General features: G+C 39.9%; 4 protein-coding genes across 7 annotated transcripts; 2 read left to right on the forward strand and 2 right to left on the reverse strand.

Moving 5' to 3' along the window:
• Positions 1-986: 986 nt before the first annotated feature.
• layn (layilin) lies at positions 987-5,042 on the forward strand. Its single transcript, XM_022762684.1, has 7 exons — positions 987-1,256; positions 1,385-1,405; positions 1,612-1,909; positions 2,723-2,880; positions 2,961-3,005; positions 3,231-3,327; positions 4,331-5,042. Exons 1-7 carry the CDS (start codon positions 1,181-1,183, stop codon positions 5,040-5,042), a joined length of 1,407 nt encoding a protein of 468 aa, XP_022618405.1. The 5' UTR covers positions 987-1,180.
• A 1,994-nt stretch (positions 5,043-7,036) lies between these two features.
• alg9 (ALG9, alpha-1,2-mannosyltransferase) lies at positions 7,037-15,252 on the reverse strand. Of its 2 annotated transcripts, XM_022762457.1 has the most exons (15): positions 15,099-15,252; positions 13,038-13,173; positions 12,740-12,874; positions 12,259-12,329; positions 12,064-12,152; positions 11,516-11,651; positions 11,331-11,418; positions 10,925-11,030; positions 9,921-10,043; positions 9,344-9,498; positions 9,074-9,203; positions 8,819-8,966; positions 8,489-8,618; positions 8,267-8,397; positions 7,037-7,988 (listed from the first exon to the last, which is right to left on the reverse strand). In XM_022762457.1, exons 1-15 carry the CDS (start codon positions 15,236-15,238, stop codon positions 7,865-7,867), a joined length of 1,842 nt encoding a protein of 613 aa, XP_022618178.1. In that variant the 5' UTR covers positions 15,239-15,252; the 3' UTR covers positions 7,037-7,864. The 2 variants fall into 2 exon arrangements, with proteins under 2 accessions (XP_022618178.1, XP_022618179.1); XM_022762458.1 differs by lacking the exons at positions 12,259-12,329; positions 15,099-15,252 and having other exon boundaries at positions 13,038-13,155.
• A 962-nt stretch (positions 15,253-16,214) lies between these two features.
• Positions 16,215-19,711, reverse strand: fdxacb1 (ferredoxin-fold anticodon binding domain containing 1). 2 transcript variants are annotated; one of them, XM_022762456.1, is made up of 6 exons: positions 19,372-19,711; positions 19,221-19,284; positions 18,966-19,122; positions 18,083-18,286; positions 17,817-17,975; positions 16,215-17,717 (listed from the first exon to the last, which is right to left on the reverse strand). In XM_022762456.1, the coding sequence occupies exons 1-6, from the start codon at positions 19,396-19,398 to the stop codon at positions 16,460-16,462; spliced, it is 1,869 nt and encodes a 622-aa protein (XP_022618177.1). In that variant the 5' UTR covers positions 19,399-19,711; the 3' UTR covers positions 16,215-16,459. The 2 variants fall into 2 exon arrangements, with proteins under 2 accessions (XP_022618177.1, XP_022618175.1); XM_022762454.1 differs by having other exon boundaries at positions 19,221-19,711.
• Positions 19,712-20,014: 303 nt separating this feature from the next.
• LOC111234450 (mitochondrial import receptor subunit TOM40B-like) lies at positions 20,015-24,232 on the forward strand. Of its 2 annotated transcripts, none has more exons than XM_022762553.1 (10): positions 20,015-20,170; positions 20,593-20,792; positions 21,185-21,252; positions 21,376-21,468; positions 21,608-21,709; positions 21,860-21,965; positions 22,241-22,363; positions 22,497-22,573; positions 22,663-22,765; positions 22,841-24,232. In XM_022762553.1, exons 2-10 carry the CDS (start codon positions 20,609-20,611, stop codon positions 22,978-22,980), a joined length of 996 nt encoding a protein of 331 aa, XP_022618274.1. In that variant the 5' UTR covers positions 20,015-20,170; positions 20,593-20,608; the 3' UTR covers positions 22,981-24,232. The 2 variants fall into 2 exon arrangements, with proteins under 2 accessions (XP_022618274.1, XP_022618275.1); XM_022762554.1 differs by having other exon boundaries at positions 20,015-20,166.
• Positions 24,233-24,577: the final 345 nt, after the last annotated feature.

Here is a 24,577-nt window from a genome sequence, read left to right on the forward strand (position 1 = left end):
AAAAATTTATTCAAATAAAATAAATAAATAACTGTACACATGAATGTTATGTTGTTATCATGTGCACTATAGAAATGCATGTTGACAATTTGTCAATTTCTGAATTTCTTTTGTAATCAAAGTGTTGAGTCATTTGACACATTTATCAGACCAATTTTACAACTTTTTCTTCTTTTAAAAAAAAATAAATCTATCAGCCTATTATTGTAAGTAATGGAGTCCTACATGAACATGATGTTGAAGATGCAACAATTATGATTATATTACAACCTGGATTTCTCAGGATTTCTCTGTTTTCGTCTGTGCAGCTAGTTTGAACTGGGCATGCCTTGATTGGTAAGAGGTGATGTCATGACAATTGAGAGGGTGTTTGCTTATGTTGCAAGGCCTCTGTCAATCAAATCTGATCAAACCACACCCACACAGTACTAATGAATCAGATTCGCTGAGTTGTTGAGTGGTAAGGATATCCATTTGTGAACTTTAATTTAAGTTGATTAAAATATCATTTGTTGCAAAGAGATATTTAAGATTTGAAACCTAATTTTCAGGGGCTTTAAAAATAAAGGAAAGAAAAAGTATACATCGATTGTCCTGATGGAGATGTCAGCTGTGTTGGCAATCTGTCTTGCTTTGTCCTGAAACACAATAAGATAAAAACGCTGCAAGATGGACCTGAGAGAAATATTGTATAATATCCCTGATCGAGTTAGAGGAGATCATTTTCATGTAACACTTTTGTAATGATAATACCCAAAGCCTCAGTAATAAAGGAAGGAGTGAAATCTGCCTCTTGTCAGCGTTTACGATGAGAAGCACTTGCATGATTAGATGTCTTGCGATCGATGCAGCCTCTTCTCCCAATCATTAAGACTGCTCTTAACAGATTACAGCCCCCTCCCAAACACGCACAGGCTTTTCTCCTCCTTTTCCTGCTCCTCCTTCTGTCTCACATACTCTATTTTTCAGAGCAGGGGACTCGCCTCTTGAGCACTTCTTTAGCTTTCTCTCTGAATTTGAACCTTTTTTGGAGCATTTTCTCACACCTGAAACAAGAGCTCGCATCTTGAGATAGAGTTTATCTGGTCCCGTGTAAGCTCCACTGATGTCCAGATAAACAGACAGTGGCATGAAAAAAGACTGAGAGGTGGTGGTGAATTGGTGACTACAACTGACAAAGATGGATCTGCTAACAATCTTCTGTCACTTACTGCTTTTATTTTTTGATCCATCTACAGCCACAAGCCTCATCACAGGTAAGCCTGCACACAAAAAACACAACACAGCATAAAAACATTAACTCTTGATTCACTTGTGGCTCTGTCTTTGGTTTCCTGACGGCCTGCCATCCTCACTCTATACGCTGGATGTTTGGTTCTTGAAGCGGATGTATTTGAAGCCAGAGGTAGGCGACACACTCCTACTAAAATACAGTTTTATGAACACTTCCACAACAAACTCGTATCTTTAGTAGTAGGTATAAAATTCCCATAATTCCCACAGTAAGGCCATTTCTTGTAGTCAGTGCTCTAACAGACTATTTAAGCGATGCCTTTGAAAAAATTTCAGTGCACGTCTGGCACATGTAATGAGGTGAATGTGTGTGTGCAGGTCAGCATGTGTGCAAGGCAGGGAAAGGGAGGCCGTGTTACAAGCTGGCCTATTTCTCAGAGCTCCGGCGGAGGCTGAACTTTGTGGAGGCAGAGCTCGCCTGCAAACGGGACGGAGGGCAGCTGCTGAGCGTGGAGACGGAGGCTGAGCAGAAGATCATTGAGCAGCTCATCACAGAGCTCCGTCCTACTGATGGAGACTTCTGGATTGGTCTCCGCCGTAACCATGGAGATGAGGATAGCAGCTCAGACTGCTCCTCACAGTACTACTGGCTGGATGGCAGCAAGTCTACATTTAGGTGGGTCTAGAGTGTAAAAAATTAAAATCAAAGGGGTCAAAAAAATCCCTCAGTTTAGCCCCTCAAATTTTGAAGAATTTTAGAGCAATAAAGGGAAATGTCCTATTTCCCAGTGCTGGTTAATTTTCCCTGTCGATTGGACTAATAATAGGTTAAGAATCATAGAAATAGGTTATAAACATATTTTTCAACAAAACCATTTTTTATGAAGGCATAGTTTTGAAATAAGACAGTAAATGTTGTCTTTATTTTTTTCTTTAGGCCTGTACCAATATTTATTTTGAGAGCTAAAAAAAACTGATAACTAACCTATACTATATAACCAACATATTTTGACATTTCTGTACTGCAGGTTCTTATTGGCCAACATAGATGCAGATGCAGATATTTCTACAATAAGTTAATATAGGCTGATATGTCAGCCTGGCCGATTCATCGGTTTTCTTCTAATGTTGTCTAAACACAAGCATCCGTACAACACTTTTGTCTAAATAAAACAGTTGGAATGGATCTAAATTAGGAACAATATCATCAAGAATAACTAAATACAAAATCCGACCAGACATTCGACAGTTAGTTTCAATACTCAGTGCTACAGATATTTTTGGGACACTACCAGAAAAAGTATTGGCGTCTGATACCAAGCATTTGTCTCATTATAACTGGACAGCGTTTTAATTTTTATCTTATTTATTAGCTTAATTTAGTTACGTTTTCCTTTTTTACATTTGGGAATGTAAGTTTTGTAAACATTTCCATTCAGGCATCTTTGAAAAAAGCTGATCATGTGCTTTGTGCGTATGATTGTTGTAGGCACTGGCACTGGGACGAGCCATCATGCGGCTATGAGGTGTGTGTGGTAATGTACCACCAACCATCTGCACCTCCAGGTCTCGGGGGGCTCTACATGTTCCAGTGGAACGATGACAATTGCGAAACCAAGAACAACTTCATCTGCAAATACACTGCAGGTACTGCCGCACACTAATTCAGTGGTCTTTTACTTTGAAAATACTTGAACATTGTTGACTGCAATTTATATTCTCCTCAGAGAAGCCACTGGAGCCTTCCCCCTCTCCCAACTCCACTCAAACAGGTAAAATGTGCTCAGAATGCCTGTTCAAACAATGACATAGTACACAGTTTAGAACAGATTTTGCATACTTTAAGAATGACTTTGCTCAATATAGAGTGACACAGTCTGACCATCATGGATACCTTTCATTACAGATGTACACTCACTACTCTGATGCTGTCATATGCAAACGCCAACCTGACAGTCACTAAATCTGCATCTCTGTTGACTGTGTCTTTCTTTCAGCTCTGAATTTGGTTTACATCATCATTCCCACCATTCCCCTGATACTGCTGTTGCTGACAGTGACTGGAGTCTGCTGCTTCAAACTGCTTGTCAGACGGTGAGGATCCAAAACAAAAGCAAATGTTAAATACTAAGGACACCTGATGATAACGAACAACTCCAATTTGAAACACGACCAGCAGTGTGAGCTTTGTCCCACTGCATTTCGAATATCAATACAGTTCAGTTCAGTTCATTACTGAACAAATTGGCTCCAAGGCTATTTATTTACTTCATATCCTCATTGTATGATGATCATTGTTATAAAAACTAGCTCACCATTTCATAGGACCGTCTGTAAGCTACAGCCCTCAAGAGGCAACATCATGGCGCTAATTTCCATTTACAGTTGTCACTGATTATTTCTGTTATCTAGAAAAAAACACAATGTAACAGACAGTGTGTCCTTGACTGATAAACTTCATGGCTTAATGATCAGTGTGGTGTTATTCTATACTTTTCCTCGTGTCAACAAGTCCTGGGAAAAGATCAAAAGTAAAGTTTTATTACATCTTTCAATACTTTCTGACTTCCCTACTCTGTCTGAGGTCCATTTTGACCAAGTCTTCAAAATCATATCACAGATTTATAGTTTCACTTTGTAAAAAGGCAACAAAATTTTGTAACATAGCTGGGCACTGTGGTTTTTAGTAAATATTACTCAAACAGGAGTAAAAAGTAAATTCCCCAGGGACTATTTTAAACTGTGGATTAATACACGCTACTGAGTATTTGCAGCAGAAAAACACTGTATTTGGGATTTGTTTTAAAAATGCCCATGCCCATGTTCACTGTAATGAAAGAATATGTCACCCAGTGCAATGGGTATAAGTCATTAACATGTTTTTAATAGTTTTTGGATAACAATAGAGGTCTATGGCACAAAGGAATAAACGTAATAAGGCTTTCGTTACTTCTGCAGCACTGGTTAGTAGGATCTGTTCACTAAGGCGCTGATATTTCCTGACTCAAAAAGTATTGTCAATACTTCAGTTTTAGGTTTCATCCTATGTTAATGGTTGAGGCGTCCTCTTATTTATGTTTCTCTGTGTGTGACACAGCCGGAGAAAACAGCATCAATCAGAAGTATGCCAGACAGACCCAGGCCTCTGCGCTAGCCCAGCTCCAGCTGATGTCTACAATGTCATTCGCTCCCAGAAGGAGGATGACCTGGTGTCAGCTCGCCCACACACTAAAAACACCTCCTTTTTATGCTCCTCCCCTGACACACCGACAGGTGACTATGACAACCTGGGAGGTCGGGACACAGAGAGTGGCTTTGTGACACTTGCCAGTACAGAGAGCTGCTTCCTCAACTTTGAGCTCAATGACTTCAGCCTTGGACGCCGTGGCACGCGTGACTTCTACGACACCAGCCTGGGCCGCTCAGGAAAGAGGGACTTGAATGACAGCAGTCTGGGTCGCACTGGGCACAGAGAGTTTTATGACAGGAGTCTAGGTCGCCGAACAACTAAGAGTGAGCATTACGGCAGCAGTGTGTATGGGGACCAGGGATTGTATGATAGCAGTATCAGAGGGGGGAGTGACCTCTATGATTCCAAACAGAGGCCTGGAAGTCACACAGTAAAGGCTGACCTCTATCAGACATATATCACCAACGGCAAGGACGACACTTACCAAACCAGCCTCGGAACCTACGGAAACCGAAAATCCTACCAATCTAATCTGGATTCCTACAGAAATGGCCTGAATCTTGAGGGCGGAAGGAGATACTTCAATGAACAAGAGTGGATCAACAGAGAAAATTACTGATCCTCCAAACAGCTCTTGTGTTGTTTGTACGTGTGATTGTAGATGTGGATGAGAACGGCAAAAAAAAAAAAAAAAACTGTGCATGTTCATGGTTGTAATTGTTTCTACAGTACGTTTCTGAAACTTTTTAGGATGAAAATCAGGTGAGGAAATGATCAAATTATATTTTGTCACTGGGCCTACAATTCACCATGTGACAATAAGTTTTGGTAATATGAACCTGTATTATTGTATCATTTGTCATTAGAGTCAGTTCACCCAAATTACAAAAAACAACAAAAAAAAAAAAATATATATATTTTCTCATTTACCCCTGGTGCCGTCTTACCATGCTGACATTTTAGGATGGATTTCTCAGGTTTTGAGACGTCCACTTATGACATTTCTGCTTATACCCCCAACTTGGTTCGCAATGCTCACAGCACTTGAAAATTAGGCTTAAAGAATTAAACTGCAACGTATCTTTCTGTTAATGTCCTGGTTATTGTTGAAAATCCACAGACCTCACTGTGAATAGCTTTCATTAGCCCATAAAAACTGCTGACAGTAAGCTGTTTTTTTTTTTTTTCCCAAGTAATTCTTTTTGGGCCATGGGCACCAAAAATCTATTCACCTTTATTATATTCCGGTGGCAGTAGAAATCTCAAAGATGAATATCTCAAAACCACAACAAATAAAACCAAAACAATCTGCATATCAAGACACTGCACCGCTATGGGCATGAAACAAATGTTTTTTTGGTGGTTTGGGTGATCCAGCACTTTAAAAGAGTCTTGAGAATGAGATTAGATATTAAATGGGAACTCCACTGATTTTACACAAAGTCTGTTTATACGCCTTGGGGAGTACTATTGCATGTGAAGTAAGTATTGCATAAAACCTTTTGTGGCTCCATAGGGAGCTGAGTGAATGTTGATAAGTGACATCACGAGTCAATGTTGGGCTGAAGTCTGAAAATTAAAAAAAAAATCTGGATGTGTGGGGTTAGAAAAAAGTTAGTTTACCAGACCTCAGTAGCCCACTCCACTTCTCTGCATGAGGCCACATTAGCTGCTACACACACTGTCGATGGTTGAGTTGCATTGTGAGTAAAGTAAGCTCCAGGTAATTAGATTAGGATCAAAGATAATATCTAATATCTATAATGCTGCATCGATTTAGATTCTTTTTTTTATGAAAAAATGCTGTGACAATGTTATAGATGTGCTATACTAAATCGGTGGAGTACTCTTAACACAAGCCCTCTCTACATGACTGAACCTCAAGACCTCTGTATCTACAGGCCCCAGTCATGTCAGTTGATGTTGTGCTCCTTTCGTTTAAAATTACCACAAACAAATGCACACACAGGAAACCTGGGGGTCTTCGAAAGCAGTTCAGCCTTGGGGAGTAAAGAAGCCCAGAGCACCTTCAGTGCTCAGCTCAAGTGAAAACATGTACTACCAAACTCCCTCAGATCTGACTGAGTGATTGTAAGTGACTTTGGCAATACGTGTGTGTGTGTGTGTGTGTGTGTGTAGCAGCCTGTTTGCATGGCCTTGTCATGCTGCCCTTGCTTGGTAGGATAACTATGGAGGTCTTGGACCATTACGTTTGCTGTGCCTGAAAATACTATTTTAATCACACCATAGTTTACCTGATATAAACAGGCTACCTCGAACAGATTGAGACACAATAAACCAATAATGCTTGAGGGAGCATATACAACTAAAACACACACAACTATAGATTATTTTTATGTACAGTGTGTTGTCACATGGCCTTAAATTGTAAGATGTCTAGATCTTGAACTGAATTTCACTGATACACCTGTTCCCTCATTTATCAATGGTCTTGTGTCTCCTTTTGAGTAAAGACTAATAAAAACAATGCTAGTGAGAAGAAAGGTGGCTCATACAGTGAATTCAGCTTGAGTGCCTGCAGCCTGACTACAGCAACAGCATGATATCAAAGACAATGAGAAAATATAGCATTATTATTATTATTTATTCAGAATGTATAATGCCTTGACATCTCTCCTGTAAGTGAGAGTTTGTATGTTTGTTACATAAGGAAATCTTCAAATAAAAAGATTACAATTAAATCAATCAGCCTGTGATGCAGTGATTTTACCATCCCAGTAAAAAAAGGAGGATTGTATTCACAGTCAATTATGTTTTATTAACATTCCAACTTAAATTAATAACACACCCTCACCTTCATTCATCTCCACCACTCACACCTGACAGAGCACACAATAAGATACTGTTCAAGTGCAGACAAGCAAACACTACAAGATTTGTTAGATTAATTATTCAGAAAAATTCTGTCAGGCCACATTTTCAAGTGAAGTATGAAAAAAAACACATTATTTGTATGTAATGGCCTGTCCTGGGCTAAATACATGTAAAATCTTGTAGTGTGCCGCCAATATAATACATTCAGTTACACACACACACACGCACACACGCACACACGCACACACGCACACACGCACACACGCACACACGCACACACGCACACACACACACACACACACACAAAAGGAGATAAAATGTCCAGCTGATTCCTGTCAAGCTCACCTCCATACATACCATTTTCTCTGTACACACACACAAACACACACACACACACACACACACGCACGCACGCACGCACACAAGCCCAAAAACAGTTCTTAAAGGGTTCGCTATCTTCAAATATTTCAAGAGACAAATACTTCAAAACACATGCATGCACACATGTTCAACAATCACACACAAATACCAGCTGTACTGAGGGGAAGTGATTGATTTCTGTTATCAGGATGTTGTAGGATTTTAGGCCACGCTGAGGTTCAAAGGTCAGCCGTGGATACGCTTACGAGGCTGCTTTTGCCGCCGTGGTTTCAAGATGACGTAGCGCTTGTAGGTGGTGTGATGGTCTGATATAAATGGGATGTAGAATGCTCTGAAGAGAGGAGATGATCTGAGAGAGAAAAGGGTTTTATTAAAAAAGTGCATCACTCTTTTAGACCTTTGTAAGCAGGAAAGATAGATGGACTTGGTAATTGGTAATTTGCTTTATGCTGAAGTTCTCCCAGATGTGAACAGGATGCCGCCTATCTTTTTATATTTTCTTCCTCTGGGCCTTATCCTTACTTAAAGACACAATAGATTAAGTTTTTTTTTTTTGTTTTTTTTTTTAAGATTTGGAAGGCATGTTTTTTCTCTATTTCTGTGTAAATCTTGCATTTGGAAAATTACCTTGATGCTTGAAGGAAAGGCTTATAGGCGATGATGTTCCACTCTTCTTTGTTGGTTGAATAACGTGGCTCAAGAGGCGCCACTACATCTGTATCCAGGTCTACTAAGTAGTGGCACTGCCGTAAATCCACCTGTATGAAGAAGAAAATTCACAATTTAATGCAATGCTCTTAACTACAGTATCCACGTGCCAATAAACATGTAAATGTCTAAGTGACTTACATATCTGGTTGGCTCCTCTAGGTTCTGGTCATTCATATTAGCTGGGGTCATCTGCGTGGCCAGAGGACCAGAGGCGTAAGGCTGAGGCAGCTGCCCCTTAAACTCAGACTGAATGAAATGCAGTTGCCAGCTGGAGATTAGAAATAGTAATTATCAGGAAGGGACACAGTCCGAGTCACTCACTCTGATTTAAGTATACATTTGTATCTGGCGTGACAAATGTAATCTTGGCTTAGAGATGTATGAAAATCATTTATATGTCAATCCGTAATAGAAGAGAAGCACTGACACTTCAGGTTTTTGCACAGATACAATATCCTGCATACTGACTTGTGTGGTAGTAAGAAGCTGCTGGGGAAGCGGTACCACTCTTTGCCCACACACACACTGACAGGTCTGCCTTCGGGGACTGAGTGAAGAGTCGGATCCTTGGCGATGCGGTGAAACTCTGGGTACAGGTCCAGTGGGGCGTGGTAGCCTGTACCACAGAGAAAGAAAAAAAATCTCCTTTCATTCATCTTGAACTCTTGATTTTTGTTGCCTGAAACTGGTGCTTAGGAGAGCAGAGTTTGTGTGTACACGCACCCCTAAAGAGGGCGACAGAGCGTGACAGTGACAACACTGTGAAGACCACGACGGTACTTAGAGCCAACCAGTTAGAGGAGACCGTGTAGTGCTCCAGTCGGTATCGCTGGAACAGGAAGTGGTAGCATTTCTGCAAGAAATAAAATGAATCTGTAAAAACTCATTTTACATACACATCTATGACTAAAAGGTACCTAAAACAAATGAAGCCAACTGACACAGACTACTGTTTTGCTATCAGAGCCAAAATTGGAAAATGACAAACCACACCTGTAGAGATGAGAGGGCTACTGCACCGCTGAGGCAGATGAGAGGGTAAATGGGAAAGAGGAAACGTTCTTCTTTATGAGGTCTGGTGAAGAAAACCAGCATCCACAGATACATGGGAGACAGAGTCAGCCAGTATGGACGGCCCAGGTTCTGCACTACAGAAAACACACGTGCGCACAAGCACATGTAATCACAAGAGGAGCTGTTTTGAAAATTAAAAGTTAGATTAGATGAATTTCTGGTTTTTGCTACATAGACAGTATATGCCTATACTGACGAGGGCTAGGGTACAGGATAGCATCAATGGGGCTGGGTACATTTTTGAGTGTTGTAAAATTAACAGTTAACAGTCTGTAACAGCAAATAATAATTTGATTGCATCATATCAACACACAGTCCATGTCCTAGAAGAACTTAATAACTGTAAACAGGAATGAAGCAACACAAGGGCAAAGCACCTGAGTACATCATTACCACAGCACTTTACACAGCTGAGGTAAACACCCTTTCCATCCCCCCCAAAAAAATGGAAGTAATGACAACACTTGCTGCTGTATGAAACACCCCCAGTCCTCACCATTGAACTTATGTAGAAGTGTCTCCATGAGAGCGGTGAGTGGCAGAGAAAACAATGCCAGAGCAAACACCAGATTGAAGTTCAGGATCCCATTTACAAAGTAGAAATGCCATGGCTCTGTACCTGAAAATTAAACAACACAAAACATGTAAAATATTACAGCTCATGTACATATCACCATAATAGAAGCATCATGACTGTATAGTTAGTGCAAGATTTACTTAAAGGGAAAATCCACAAATGGGATTCTCAAAAACATGTTATATAAGATAAAACATTGACTACTGATGGCAAAAGACAAAAGCCAGAAGGTCCTATACATATACTTCTACTGTCTGTGAATGAATTACTCAGTGAAGTATTTCAGCCAACTTAATGGAGAGGAACAGAAACCTATTGGCACACTATTAAATGGTTTGACATGTTAGTGATGATGATGGTATGCCATCTAGAGTCCAAGAAAATGAGTGCAGCTTTAAATTGTTCGTTTTCAATTAAGCTTCATTTGCTCCGTTCTGTCATGAAAATAATGTACCATCAGCCTAACAGTCACTATATAATAGATGTAAATAACACCCCGAATAAGTAATAATCATTTCCAGCGTTGTACACCTTGACTGCCTTTAGAAAACTCAGGAATGTTAGTAAAATAAAATTAGTATCTCATGCTCCACACAGCACACATATAAAAACTATTACTGGCTGTCAGGCAGTGTCATTCAGTTGTAATCTATGCACCCTCTTTGTTCTGCAGTTGCTGTTACGAACAAGGTATACTAACTACTACAGAGAGGGGTCCCGAAATTTCTTTTTTTGTTAAAAATAAATAAAACATTATAAAAACTGAAAAGTGCTTCGACAAAATATAGTTCAAATTCTCTAAAATATATCAAGGGAGCAAGTGCACCCCTTACTGAATGGGCACCATGGGATTTTTATGGCTGATGTTTTGCCAACATGATATAAAATTATACATTAATGACGTGTGTGCTCTTGTATATTACCATAGAGATCAGGTCCATGTGGTGTGAAGACATTATACAATAGAATATTGAGTGGAGCAATAACCAGTTTGCCATAAAAGAAAGAGTCCACTGCTACCAGGGGTACCTGAGAGAGACACAGGTTAAACAGCGCAGACAGATGAAGAATCAAAATATATCTATATAGAATATATGTATTTACCATGAAAATGTCTCTTACGTTTTATAATTTTCTGTATAACACATAATGTAATATTCCATTATATTATATATTCCTATATTGATGATTAATTCTTCCACAAAAGTTGGTGCACACGTTGCAGATGTGTCACTGTAAAGAAACTCATCTGCATGTACCTCTTCCCTGTAGTATGCAAATTTAAATGCTTAGTTTTACATATATTGTTTTTTTTTTAAATACTCTCACCAGCAGCAGAAGCAGAGCAACAGCTGACCAGGTGATAAAACTTTTCCACTGCCTCTTCAAAATCAGCAGGTCGAAGGCAATCGGAACCCTACAGAGAACATAGACTTAAGCTGTAAAAAGGGCAATACATTTTGATAAGTCTGTCTGGGAAAAGTATTGCTAACAATTTTAGTTTACAACCCTACCCAATCAGAGCGGAGAATGGCCATCCTACAATGGCACCGGATGCAACACCCACAATGGCTAATGGTGTTGAGTCCTGAAACCACCCCGTCATGGCAACCAGTGTCGTATACATACAGAAAGAGGAAGGCAGGAAAGCTAAGGCGAGAGAACAACAGAGAGGGATGATAAACCATAAAAAATGCAAACTGAAAACAGGAAACCCTAACAGAAACTGTACTGTACTGTCTGCTACAGTACATATGGAACAATGCCTTGTTCTGCCAACTTTCATACTACAACTACTGGAGTGCCGTCAAGAAATAGTGAACCTGCATCCCAGAAATGTATCACAAGTATGAAATTCTCTTTGGAAAATTTACTGCACAATTTAACAGGAGGTTTTGCTTCACATTTGGCAATTTAGATGACAGGGCCAGACTGAGAAACATCAGTTTCTGATCTGTAAAGGTGGATGATAAACACCAAAGAGGGCTTGGATGGAGGTGCAAGGTAGACAATAAAGAGACAGAGACAGAACTGATTAACTAGGTGAATACATCTGACCAACCTGCAGACGAGCAGAACATTCCTGTGCTCAGGACAAGGAATGCCAACATCAGACGGCCCACATGCAAGCCAAACTTCTTACAAACTGCCCTGTGTCACACACACAAACAATACAAATGGTTAACCTCCACATCATATACTGTATATATTCAGTGCTTACGATGCCCACTTGCATTTTAGAGGAAGGTAAACTCACTTGTAGAAATAGAGTTCACAGACACAGCAGGAGAATGCTAAGACACATCGTACAAAGTAGAACACCAGAACCTGCAACACAATCATAACACAAGCCTGAAACTACTGCACATGTTCCAGTATAATGATATACAAACCTCTGTGCGTGTACATGTGTGAAGTGAATTCATGTATGGTTCTCAGTCGCCCCATGTAAAAACATTAAACTCATTAGTTTTTCTAAATTTTTACTGAAAAACCATGTATTTTTGTTAAAAGGAGGAGTTTTTCTTTAACTTGTTTCTCACAGATTTTATGTTAGACTTGAGACCTCTGACTTGACACTGTTGCCCTGCAGTTTAAGGTAAATATTGTCCTCTCTGAACAGAAGAGAAATGAAGAACACAGAAGTGTGGCTGATTACACTGTAGGTCAGCTGAAGTCATTTAAAATATCAACAATGACAACAAACTTTGAAATGACAGCATGTATGGTATAGTTACCTTGTTTGTCTGTAGAACATGGGCATGCAAACAAGCAGGAAGAGCGTGTAACCATAGGTAAGCATAAGATCTGATGGCGTACAATGGGGAATATTCCCATGTCTGCATCCCTGTGCCGTACAGCAGGTAGTGCATCTGTCAAAACAGTCATCACAACAAATACAGACATGAACAGTTGAAGAAAAAGAAGCAGTAAATTGCTTGAACAATGAAAAGATGAAAATTATAATCCATTGAAGGGTCACAAATGACAGCAAATTGCACTTTAGGATTACTGATATTAGTGAGTAGTACTCACAGGCTCCCAGTAGTTGAAGGTCTCATCGCAGTCTGAGATGTTGCTGAGCAAAGCTGCACAGAAACGCGCAGAGAGCAGGCATTTAAAGGCAGTAGAACCTTCTGGAGCCCAGACTTGCCCCCCACGACTTATTGACCTATTACAAAAATACACACGATGCACAATTGCTTGATAACCCCACAATAACATATGCATTATTATTAATATTAATTTCAGTGTCAAATGTATTAAAAACATTAGAAAACTGGGTTCTTACATTAACCTAAATGTATTTAAATACTTTAGTACATGATGTTTGCTTTGTGCGTATTTAATAGAAATTAGCCTAGATTTAAACAGTCTAATTAGCCATCTAAAGACAAGCCTATTGAACCTGTCTACTGGCCTTTACAATACACAGGTTTACCTGGCTGATATTTCCAGTGCACCTGCTTTTAATAAAGCACTAAGGAAGTCTGCAATTATGGTAATGATTTCAGAGCTGACAAGTTAATATGTCCCTCATTACAAAGAGTAAGTTTGTGCTGGAACACAATGTAAGTGTCAATTCACAACAGAAAAAAAGACAAGCCCTAATGACGTGGAGGTTTCAAAGACTGTCCCACAAAGAAAGCTCAATTGAACTATGTTGGGGCATTATCACTTACTCTATCAAAAGGCCTATGAAAACCGATTAAGCATTATACAGTTGCATAGTTGATTGTTGCCCCTATTTAGCTTGTGGACTGCCCTTTTTTTAAGTTATACCAAAATGTTTTAACTAAATGTTATTTCAATTTCATAGTTTCATTCTTTAGTGATTGTTCTTCTTGTTCAATCAGCCTTGCGCCAATCAATTAATCTGCAGAAAAAGCAAAAATCGCAGGAAATCATCTCATTTAAGTGGCTGGTATCAGAGACTATTTGGCACTGTTTTGCTATTTTTGCTTAATTGATAATCAGAATCACAGCAAATTAATTTTCTGATCAACTAATCAATAAATCAGCTCATTGTTTCAAATCTTATTATTCCAGATATGTAGACAGACATCTAGACATAGAGTGTGTTGTCTATACATGCCAGACTGGAGTGCCCAAGGACTAAGCCAGTTCTGATTAGACCTCTTTTTCTATGTATGATTTGCCTTAAAATTATGACATGTGTGCATTTTACATAAGTTTATATATTTTGATCATGAATTTTTATACTTTGTATTTGTTTTTTCTAATTATTAGTTTTCCCACTAGTGCTTGCAGTATAACCATAAGAGCAAACCACATTGTATTTTACTACAAAATTATGTGACAAAAATTCCTCTGAATGCTTGAATCCTGAATCAATAGCCACACCATCTACAGCACTGTGTTTATATGAGCGGATAGCTGAGGGTGTAGTTTGTTCAGATGTGAACAGCTGTGCGCTTGTTCAGAATACTGTTAGTGAATACAGTTCTAGAGCCATTTCATGCATATTTATATCTATGGTGGTAACCTACACTCCTCTCTGTGTCTGGTGACATTTCCTCTTGTTCACTCATCAGATTAGTTAGATCAGTTGGCTCAGCTGCAGCTCAGCATTGATCCTCACGTTTAAATTTATTATGACACGTCACCTTACAAACTGTCAACATTTCTCATTTCAGCAACACATCAACTCCACCAATCACTGGTTTGAACTAAACCTCTGTACCCATACTGAGAAGGAGTGGATCCGCTGGTGGCAGCTAAACTGTCGTCAGCTGTCATAAATCTGGCAGTGGACAGGTGGGAGAATGAATGAAGCTGACCAGGTAACTCAGCTACGTTACGTTGCATTATTAAAACATAAACGATGCAATTAGTTATTATTAGGGCAAAAACACAACCGAACAGCCATTTTAGGTGAAATGAATCTAAACACAGAGCCAGTAGGATGTTCGGTGGACGTTATCGATCATTGTTATCGTGTTGTTAGAATCAAAACTTGCGTATCAAAGTAGCTAGCTAGCTAGCTAGCTCCCCCTGCTCAGACTGTCAGTCAGACGGGGGATGGAGCTTGTAGCACCGGCGAGTCTAACGTCTCTCCTCCTGGCTCATACTCACTCTTGCCGAGTCTCTGTGATTTTACTGTCGTCGCCACCCTTCTCCTCTTTCGGTGTCCGAGCTTCGGCGGATATGTTCACGTTGTTTGCATCTTGTCTGCTGCCTCGCCTGGTTCGTTGCCGAAGCGCCTTGGCCGCCATGTTTATCGATGCTGCTGCTCCCGAGTCAGACGTCGTTCATTTCCGTCGCTGCCCGGTTACTGACAGCTCTTATCAAACTGCATGAAGACTATTTTCTTAGTTCATTAAATAAAAAACAGCAGTTGATTAACATTTGGAGAAAGGCTTGTTTCATTGTCTTTTTTTCTGCAGGTGTTGTGTTTACAATCATTTGTTTGCACTCAAATCAACAAAAACGTTTGAAGACATACACATGAGAAAAATTGAGATGCTTTGATTTTTTAAATAAATCCTCTTAAGAGAACAAGGGATTGTAACCCCACAAATTACCTGTTGCACAGTTCATGAATAATTTGAATAAATCAAAAATATTTAATATTTAATCTTAGATTATTAGACAGATTACTTGCTCCTAAGCACAAGGGTCACTTAAGTTTGGAAATAAGTAATTTGGTAATAATTACAGGTAAAATAAAGTGTTCAATTGGTACATTTCCAGTTAATTAACTCCAATGGAGTGCTAACTTAAGATAGGAGACTGGTTTACTCAGTGCGCAGCAGGTCAGCTGAACATGCAAAAGTGTGAAATTTATCTCCAGACAAGCATTATCCATTAATATATTGTATACTTGGAATGGATTTAAATGGACAAGTTTTTTCAAGAAAATTCCTCGGGATATCAACAACTGCTTGTAAACTCCACACAACTGAGTCCTATCAGTCTCATGACTTACTCTATTTTTTCCCCCTATAATTGGTACCAATTTACAGTTCTTTCAAGGAAACTTTCTAGGCAATTATGGACTTGTAATTACCTAAAAGTCTCAAGCATATAACATGAGAAGAACAAACTGGCGTTGCTTGTTACAGATACTATTACAACCCAGATTACAGATTTCATAGCTGTTTTATTGCAGAATACTTGCTTTTATGCTTTTTCACATCATGTATTAAATATGACTATAACTGTTTACAATGATTCTTGACAGACCACAAGTTAAAGTTAAATAACTTGTTTATTATAGGATAATTAAAACACACAGAAACACAGAATTCCAATCACAGTTTTCAGACTTACTATAAACAATGCCTCAGCTATTGTAAAGACGGTTCAACAAGAATTTTGCAGATTATATGCTTATAATTTGCTTAGCAGTCAGAGACAGACTTGGACCAGTAATTATAATGTCTCTGAAATAATAAGAGGTTAAATATCTGTTCCTCTGAGAGATTGACCTATAGCTACCTGATGGTGACCAGTAACCGAGAGAAAAGTAAAGACTCCAAGTGTTTGTGAAACTGGAGGGCTTGTGTGTGTGACAGAGCATTTGTGTGTGAGTGGTATATGAGTCTGTAGCAGTAACTGGTCTGACTCAGGTCAGGATGTGAGAATGTGTCAATGAGTTTAACTTGCTCCACGGTCCCATGACTGGCCTCTCGGACCACAGCGTGGAACTTCCTCGCCTCCCATGTCGGCCCCGTCCAGAAGCTGATGTCAAAGCTGAAGTGCTCGGGAAACAGGGAAAATGGATTGAAAGAAGTCCCAGGTGATGGGCGGAGTTCAAACTCTTTTAAGAAGCGTGGGTCATGTGACCACAGCAGCCGCCAGTCGGGGAGGGAGAACAGGAGCACGGCAAGAAGGTCCAAATTTAGGGACACAGTGACACTGACGTAGCTAATGTTGTCACTTGCAATGCTTGAAAACACCTTACCAATCAAACCCATTGGCTGTGCCATCAGACGCAGACCTTCCTGTTCTGTAATCAGGGAGACCCCATATGGTGTGAGCAGTGTTTCCAGCCTTTGTCCAAGCAATCTGATTGGCTCACATTCTGAAGGGAAAACCCCTCTGAGGAGAAGCTCGTGAAAGACAGGCAGGGACCAAAGGTTGACTGGGACACTCTTGAACACCAGGCCACTAATGCCAAATAACAAGCTGGTCACACCATTACAGCCCCCACAGGATTCCTCCTTCTTATTTCCTTCAACACTTTCATTATTTGCCTCTGTCTCCCTATGACTCCCTGCATTGTTAATCAACTCTTCTTTTTTAGTTATAAAATCTACTATCTGAGGGAGCAGTGATGGACGCAGCAAATAAAGACCACTTTCCCCTTCAGGATCAACATCAAGAGAGCAAGCAGACCTTATGCTCTCTGCTCCTTTGTTCCTCACCCTGTCAACTTTATCTGAGGTAACACATGTGGCTGACAGAGTGTCTCGTGTGTCTGTGTGTCCCCGACTGTCCGAAAACATGAACTGATCTTTTTTCTTGTCCACAGAGGTATGAATGTCAGAGCTGAGGTCTTTCTGAAGCAGGTGGATCCAGTAGCATTGTGTAATGTCTACATCACGGCAGCACATCTGCAGCTGTTTGGCTGTGAGGAGGAAGGGGATGTCCTCTGTCGTCATGGAGACCGGCCACTTTTCCGCCAGTCCTTCGAGAAGAAAATCTTGCACCAATCTGACAGGGTGGACAGACGATGAGCAGAGAAATCCCCTGATGAAAGAGAGGAGACAATAAGCATGTGGTTATATAACTTTCTTTGCGTTGGTGGCTTAGTACTCAAACAGCATGAGAGCCTCTGTGTTACTGTACCTGAATATATAATCACTGAGCTCAGCTGGCATATTGTACTGGACTTTCTCCCCTTCAACAGCCTCCTCCACCTTAAGCATCTGAGCAGAGGTGTAGGGAAGGCTGTGAGTAAACACATGGAGCAAAGCTTTCTCCACATGAAAGCCCTTATCCTGGCTCCTGCACAACAGCAATATCATCATTAGACTCAGTATGCAAACGCACATCAAACAGACACAAAGCGTCGTTCCTATTTGTACACTGCAACACTCACCTTTACTCCTTACCTGTATCCAGTGCACTTGTAGCTCTGGTATTTCTCACTTCCAAAAGGATGAATGTCACTAAGGATTAGGTGTGCTTCCGCTGCCATGGCAGCCACCTGCCAGCTGTTGTGCCACTCTCGCCTCGGCTGGTCTGCTGGTGTCCCGCCCTGGCCGTTGCACAATGAAACATGAACCTCCCCGTCTTTGGCCAACACTTGAACACAACTGGAGGAACACAAAAAGCAGTATAGCTCATTGATAGATGTGTATATATATGAAATATGAATATGTTTTTTTTTTTTTGTTTTTTTTATTTTCCATTTAACGAAACAAGTAAAAGTTCACAAAGGCTAAATACTGTCTAAACACAAGCAGCCATATATGAAATGTGCTGAAATAAAAAGTCTACAAGTCAGACTAATTTTGGTTTAAATTGGGAGCTATCTGGTCAAATAAGTACAGAATCTGAGACAGCATTTAAGGTACTCAATAGTTGTCAAATTTTGTGCAATGGACATATTGGGAAAAGAAATAAAACTTATAAACCTAATTAGTGTCATAAATTGCAGTTTATGGGGTAAACATTTATATAAAGTGCGATAAAACTGCTTTTTTAAATTAATGGTTTGAAAAATCATGTATGGACATATATGAAGCATGGTATAATTTCATGACAAAAATAAATAAATCAGGGTCCGAATTGACTAAATTCCATCTGTTAGTAAAATGACCTTGAGTTAATGTTTTTTTTTTTAGGAAAAACATTCACAATCACAAATGAAATGGATGATTTTATTTGCACTGGCTGATATGTGTGCAGATATGGATGATGGCTGTTTGAGAGAAATCTGACAGTAGAAAATTCTGCGAAACGATTGAATCCTACGGTGTGATGCATTTATACCTGAGAAAGAAGTTTTTGAGAAGTTCTCTATTCTTTTTAACCCCACTCTTTCTTCCGCAGTGAGGAAAATTGAACACCACACGGTCAAACAAACGGCCCTGTAGAGAGGTACATTCTCCCAGCTGTGTGCAGTCCACCCCGAAAAGCACAGTTCCACCTGAATAACAAATATGATAAATAATTAAATAGAAAACAAGTCTAGCCCCGGAAAAAAAGCAACTGAGAACAAATATGAAAGTACCCACAAACATGTACCTGAGTCCTTGATGATCTCAATGTTACTGGCTGCACCTTCATGCCGCAGTGCCTCGTCCTGATGCTGCAGACAAGTGGCCGTTATGTTGGTCTCTGTTTCAGCGTATGTCTGGCTCATGGACGCAGAAAATGAGAAGTTCCCTTCACCCACCAACAATATGGACCGTGAAGGAGACATGTCCAGTCCACTTAGAAATGTGGCCACACAGAAAAACTCAAATCCCTAAAAGGCTGACCCCTCAAAAAAAATCTACTCCCGCTTTTGAAACGAAAGGAAGAAAGAGGCACGTAGGCGCAACAGTGACAGTGACAACCTTCAGTCCTCTTCACGCTTTTATACGATCCTAGTAAATGCACTTTTGGCAAGAAACGTCCGTATCTTGTGTCTAAGATTGCTTTCAGCTAAATAACACAAATTATATTGAGTGTTGTAAAACAAAGCCGTTGACCTTCTCCTGCTCTGTTCGCTGATGCAGCACATGAAAGCTGAATAATATTATCTCACCTGTAGCTGCTTGCGTTGGACGCTGTGTCGCACATACAGTAGTCCGACCTGAAACAAAACTTGCGGAACACTGCGCTACTCACCCGAGATGTCAAAGCCTCATCAAAAAAGAAAAATATATACTGTTAAGTAAGTAAGGCAAATGAAAATGTATAAATTATATATTCATAATAATTCAATTGAGTTGCCAATTGTCGGCATGTAAATAGAAGAGCGTCATTTTTCAGACCACAGAATTCGACTCATGTTTTCAGAGGAGCACATTTGCAGGGTGGCCCATCACATCTGGAGCAGGGAGCTATTTACAGCATCAGTTTATCACAGCATCAGTTGCCTTCGCATACTTGTCGTTTATTAAAGAAGAAAACCCAGCTGACAGTCTTTCTCATGTGCACTTCTCAGTTCCGCACGGGATTTTAAGGTGTCTTGATCACATCGGACGTAGGTAGTACAACAACTAGCGCACATACAGGCATCTGTTTTTGCTGATGCTAAGGTCATGCTAGCTAACGGAATTGCTGCACCTGCACAGGAAAACAACAGACAACCTGGCGTGATGCACATAGTTGTAATCATCCCTTTATTTCAAGTTTCAAATCCAATGTAAACCAAGTTAATGACATAGCAAAAGACATTCAAAAATATAAGTTTGCATTTTTAATTTTGTTTGCATCTTTGATTTCACTTGTGAATAGCTGTCAGTAAGTGCAGGTTTTTGTGCAACAGACTTTTTATATTCTGTAATATTATATTTAATTTATATTATTAGAGTCTGGCTTTAAAAGTGCACGTTCCGCAGGAAATTAGACAAATAAGTGGGTGACAGCATCATCATAAATCGCTCCTTTGTCTCATTGGGCCTTGTAGGAAGTGTTGTGCCCACATGGGCAGTGTCCTAGCTTTGTCTTCTGGTCCAGGCCATCAGAACTGGCCTTTCTCCACGGACCCCTCTCCTTCTCGCTGGGACAACCATCCTGCTCACTGGGACAGTCCGCCACGCTGGGAGAGGAGAGATGGCCGCTTACCCAACCCAGGCAGCTTTCACTCCCTCCACAGGAGCTGCAAAGGTATGTGCTGTATGTCTGTCTAAAAAGCAACAGCTGTGGAGTGCACACCATGGAGCAGGCACTAGATTGAAAAACGTAGTCACGCAATTGAATGCTGGATGCAAAAAGTCATCAGAACATTGAATACGTTTACACCTCAAAGTTTAAATGCAGTTTGCTCTCCAAAAATAATGTGTAAAAGATGTATCTGTCCTACTGTAGCTGTGTTTCTGTGACCCGGTGATAATGTTTCAGTAGCAATAAATTAGTTAAATGTAACTCCTTAAATCTGAAAAATGAAACTATTCATTTTCACTATCAGAAGAGGAGAATAATCAGATGATTACATGCCTGTAAATGCACCAAATGTGATATTTATGGTTTTGATATGACTGTTCTGCCTATCTCCCCAGATGTTTTTCCTCAACAGATTGAGGGTGTTAAGATGATCATCAATAAAACTCTGAGCAGCTTCTTCAAGGTGACTCTTTCACCCACATTGATTTACATTCAATCAGTGTGTTGCATGTAAAGACAATAAGGATGTAAATCTCTTGCATCTTAAAATGTTATAATGCCTGATGTTTAACGTGATTGCTTCCAGGTCAGTCATACTCTGCATCTCAGTGCTGTTTGTCCTTCATACTACCGATTCCACGTGGAGCATCTGCAGTCTGACGATTACAGCAAAGACAAGGTCAAGCACGAGTCATCAGATGATAAACATGTTACCACTGCTTTATCATTAATGTTTTTAGCGCTTTCAGTGGAAAACAGCCAGAGATATCGGCTTTTTGAGTTGATAGGTTGCATATTTATCCTTCCTCACATTTTAGGATGCCCCAGCATTGATCGGTGAAATGGACTCTTCTGGTAGTCTGAACGCTCACGCTCTGTTGCATCTCTCTGAGCGTGTACGAGCCAGAACAGTGTTCCAGGTGAGGTCCTAATGTCCTTCTCTGTCCGTAGAGCCATCTATCCCATACCACATTCAGTCACTGTTTCTATAAAAGTCAGTTATTTTACACAAAATCAATTCTCTTTGCTGCAAACAACTCAACATTCAAATTCTTGATTCTGTGTTTTAGACTCAGCAGTCCCAGTTTGTAACATGGCAGTTTGAGACTGAGTACAGAGGGAACGACTTCACCGCTGCTGTGACAGTAGCCAACCCAGATGTCCTCAGAGAGTCAGGTGAGAAATGACAGGTGGAACGATTAGAACCTCACCTGAGCATCAAATTAAGTGTCAAATTATTTTACACCTGCATTTGTAAAAAGACACAAGCATGAATATCAGTCTTGATTTATATTGTTAAAGAAATAATGTAGTTTCCTCAATATGATATATTGCTATTAGCTTTTTAAAACCATGTCTTTTGTATCTGCCCTTAAATTGAAGTATTGTACCACCTTGCCTTATCTAATCTACTTGTATTGTATGTATCTGTGTGTGTTTCTATGGGGCAGTTATCCTTGTGGCACACTTCCTGCAGAGTGTGTCTTCTGGACTGGTTTTAGGAGGGGAGCTCGTCTACCATCGAGGAAGAGCAGAGGAAGGAGGAATTCTTACTTTGGCTGGACAGTACTCACGTGAGATTTCGTTGTTATTTGTGAATCAACTTTAAACATCAGATTTAATTTAGATGGCATGTTTTTTTTTGTTTTTTTTAAATCTGTTTTGGTTGATCCAGCAGCAGCAGCATTTCACTTTCTCTTCATGCAGGACCAAACTGGGTGGCAACGCTGAATGCCGGGAAAGGAGGCGCCCATGCTAGCTACTATCACAGAGCCAACAAACAGGTACAGCAAATACCACCGTACTGTATATACATAACATATACTTTAGCGCATATTGCAAAAATGCATGCGCATGTGTGCGTGTTCACCAGATCCAAGTTGGAGTGGAGTTTGAAGCCAGTACCAGGACGCAGGAGACCACAACCTCATTCGGGTATCAGATGGAGCTCCCAGAGGCCAACATGGTCTTTCGAGGTAAATTTCTTTCAAATGTCATGCTTGATGAAAACTACTCAGAAAACATACAGAAACCTTTTTCTGTGTGTCCAGGTATGATAAACAGTCGGTGTATAATAGGAGGTGTGTTGGAGAAGCGCCTGACCCCACTCCCCGCTACCCTGATTATGGGCGCCTTTGTAAATCACAGAGGTGACAAGCTGCAAGTGGGACTAGGTGTCCATGTGGGATAATCTTCCACTAACCCCTGCTGCCATTACAACTCACTGTCAGGACCACCGTCCAGAGACCTGTTTCAGAGGCTTCATAATGACCTGCTCTTCCAAGGTTTGTCAGCCTCAGTAAAACTCTTGGAACCATCTCAGTAAAGGGGAATTTTTTTTGGGTGTTGAAGCCCAAAATGTTTCTTTAAATCGATGCATCTTATCTTGCAACCTACCTCTCAAAATGGAGGTGATGTTTTCTGATTGGGTGACAATAGGATTACACAGGAAGATTGGATTAACATTTTGAGGGGATCAACATATGTGACTTGATATAAATTCCTGTCTCCCTGAAACCAGACTGCAAGTCACCTTCAGGATAAAGGACACAGAAAGGATTAGTGGCACACTGTACTGTAAACTGCAAATAAATTAAAGTTTTATACTGTAGGTAGACACAAAGAAACTTTATGGATATAGATTGCATTAAAAGATAGTAGTTTTTTATTTCATTTTTAGCCCATTAACTAGAATTTATGTATACCTGACCTGTCTGCCGACTATATCAACAAGTTCACTGTTGTTTGTAAAACTAATACATGATTTGTCCCATCTTCCACACAGCCATTGGTTTACATTTGTGCCAGTATCATTTGAAAATCAACTTGTACAAACAGCATAGCTTGAATACGTTGCTGCCCGCAGCATTACCACATGATACTGACAAAGAAAAAAATTAAGCTGATTAAATGTTCACTGATTAATTATCTCAAGCCAGTTCCTATGAGATGATTTTCACCGACTAATGCTGAGAGGATAACTCTAGAAACAAAGTGGTCAGCAGTAATGTCAGCTCTGTGTGAGTTTTAGTAAATGGTTGAAAAACATGCTAAAACACTAGTATGATCACTAAAATTGTGTGTGTATGTGTGTGTGTTTGATTGTGTGTTTGATTGTCATCTTTTTTTGCCAGCATATTAAAAGTGTGTGAGAGTACCACACGCAAACAAATCCCCAGTTCACTCGTAAGACAAAAGGTGCTCCACCATATATACTAACCCCAGCTGAGGGATGTGTGAGTGGCTATGCACTAACTCTGCTGAGCCATTACTGTACTGTATGTATATAGATGAAGGCATGTGGAAACACTGACTTGTATGCAACTTGCACTACCCACGCTGCTTCTGGGCATTTGTCCTGTTAAACATAAGAAATGTTGCATATGTATTATTTCTACATTATGTCATATAAGCCTGGAGAGAAGTGGAAGGGAATGACTGTCTTTTTGGACTTAATTTAATAAAGATGTTATTTGTATTATAGTTAAGCTGTTTTGTCTTCACCAAGTGTATTAATATTTGTAGCAACATATTGCAGTTCTGCAGATATGCAGTGTACTGTGCATTCATTGTGTTTTAAAGCTCCACTATCAATTCTTTTAGTATTAACTATGGATTTAATGGCTAATATGAAAGGGGTCACTCCTAATGACAAACCAACAGAAAACTGCCACATAACTCTTAACTCACCCTCAGCACCAAGCTGCTTTTAGCCTCCTTTAATTCATTCTTTTGGTGGTACTGTATATTGTTTAGAAACTAGTGAACTAAAGAGACAGATATTTTTT

Source organism: Seriola dumerili, unplaced genomic scaffold (assembly GCF_002260705.1).
Source record: "Seriola dumerili isolate Sdu_G_001 unplaced genomic scaffold, Sdu_1.0 BDQW01000449.1, whole genome shotgun sequence".
Lineage (NCBI taxonomy): Eukaryota > Metazoa > Chordata > Actinopteri > Carangiformes > Carangidae > Seriola > Seriola dumerili.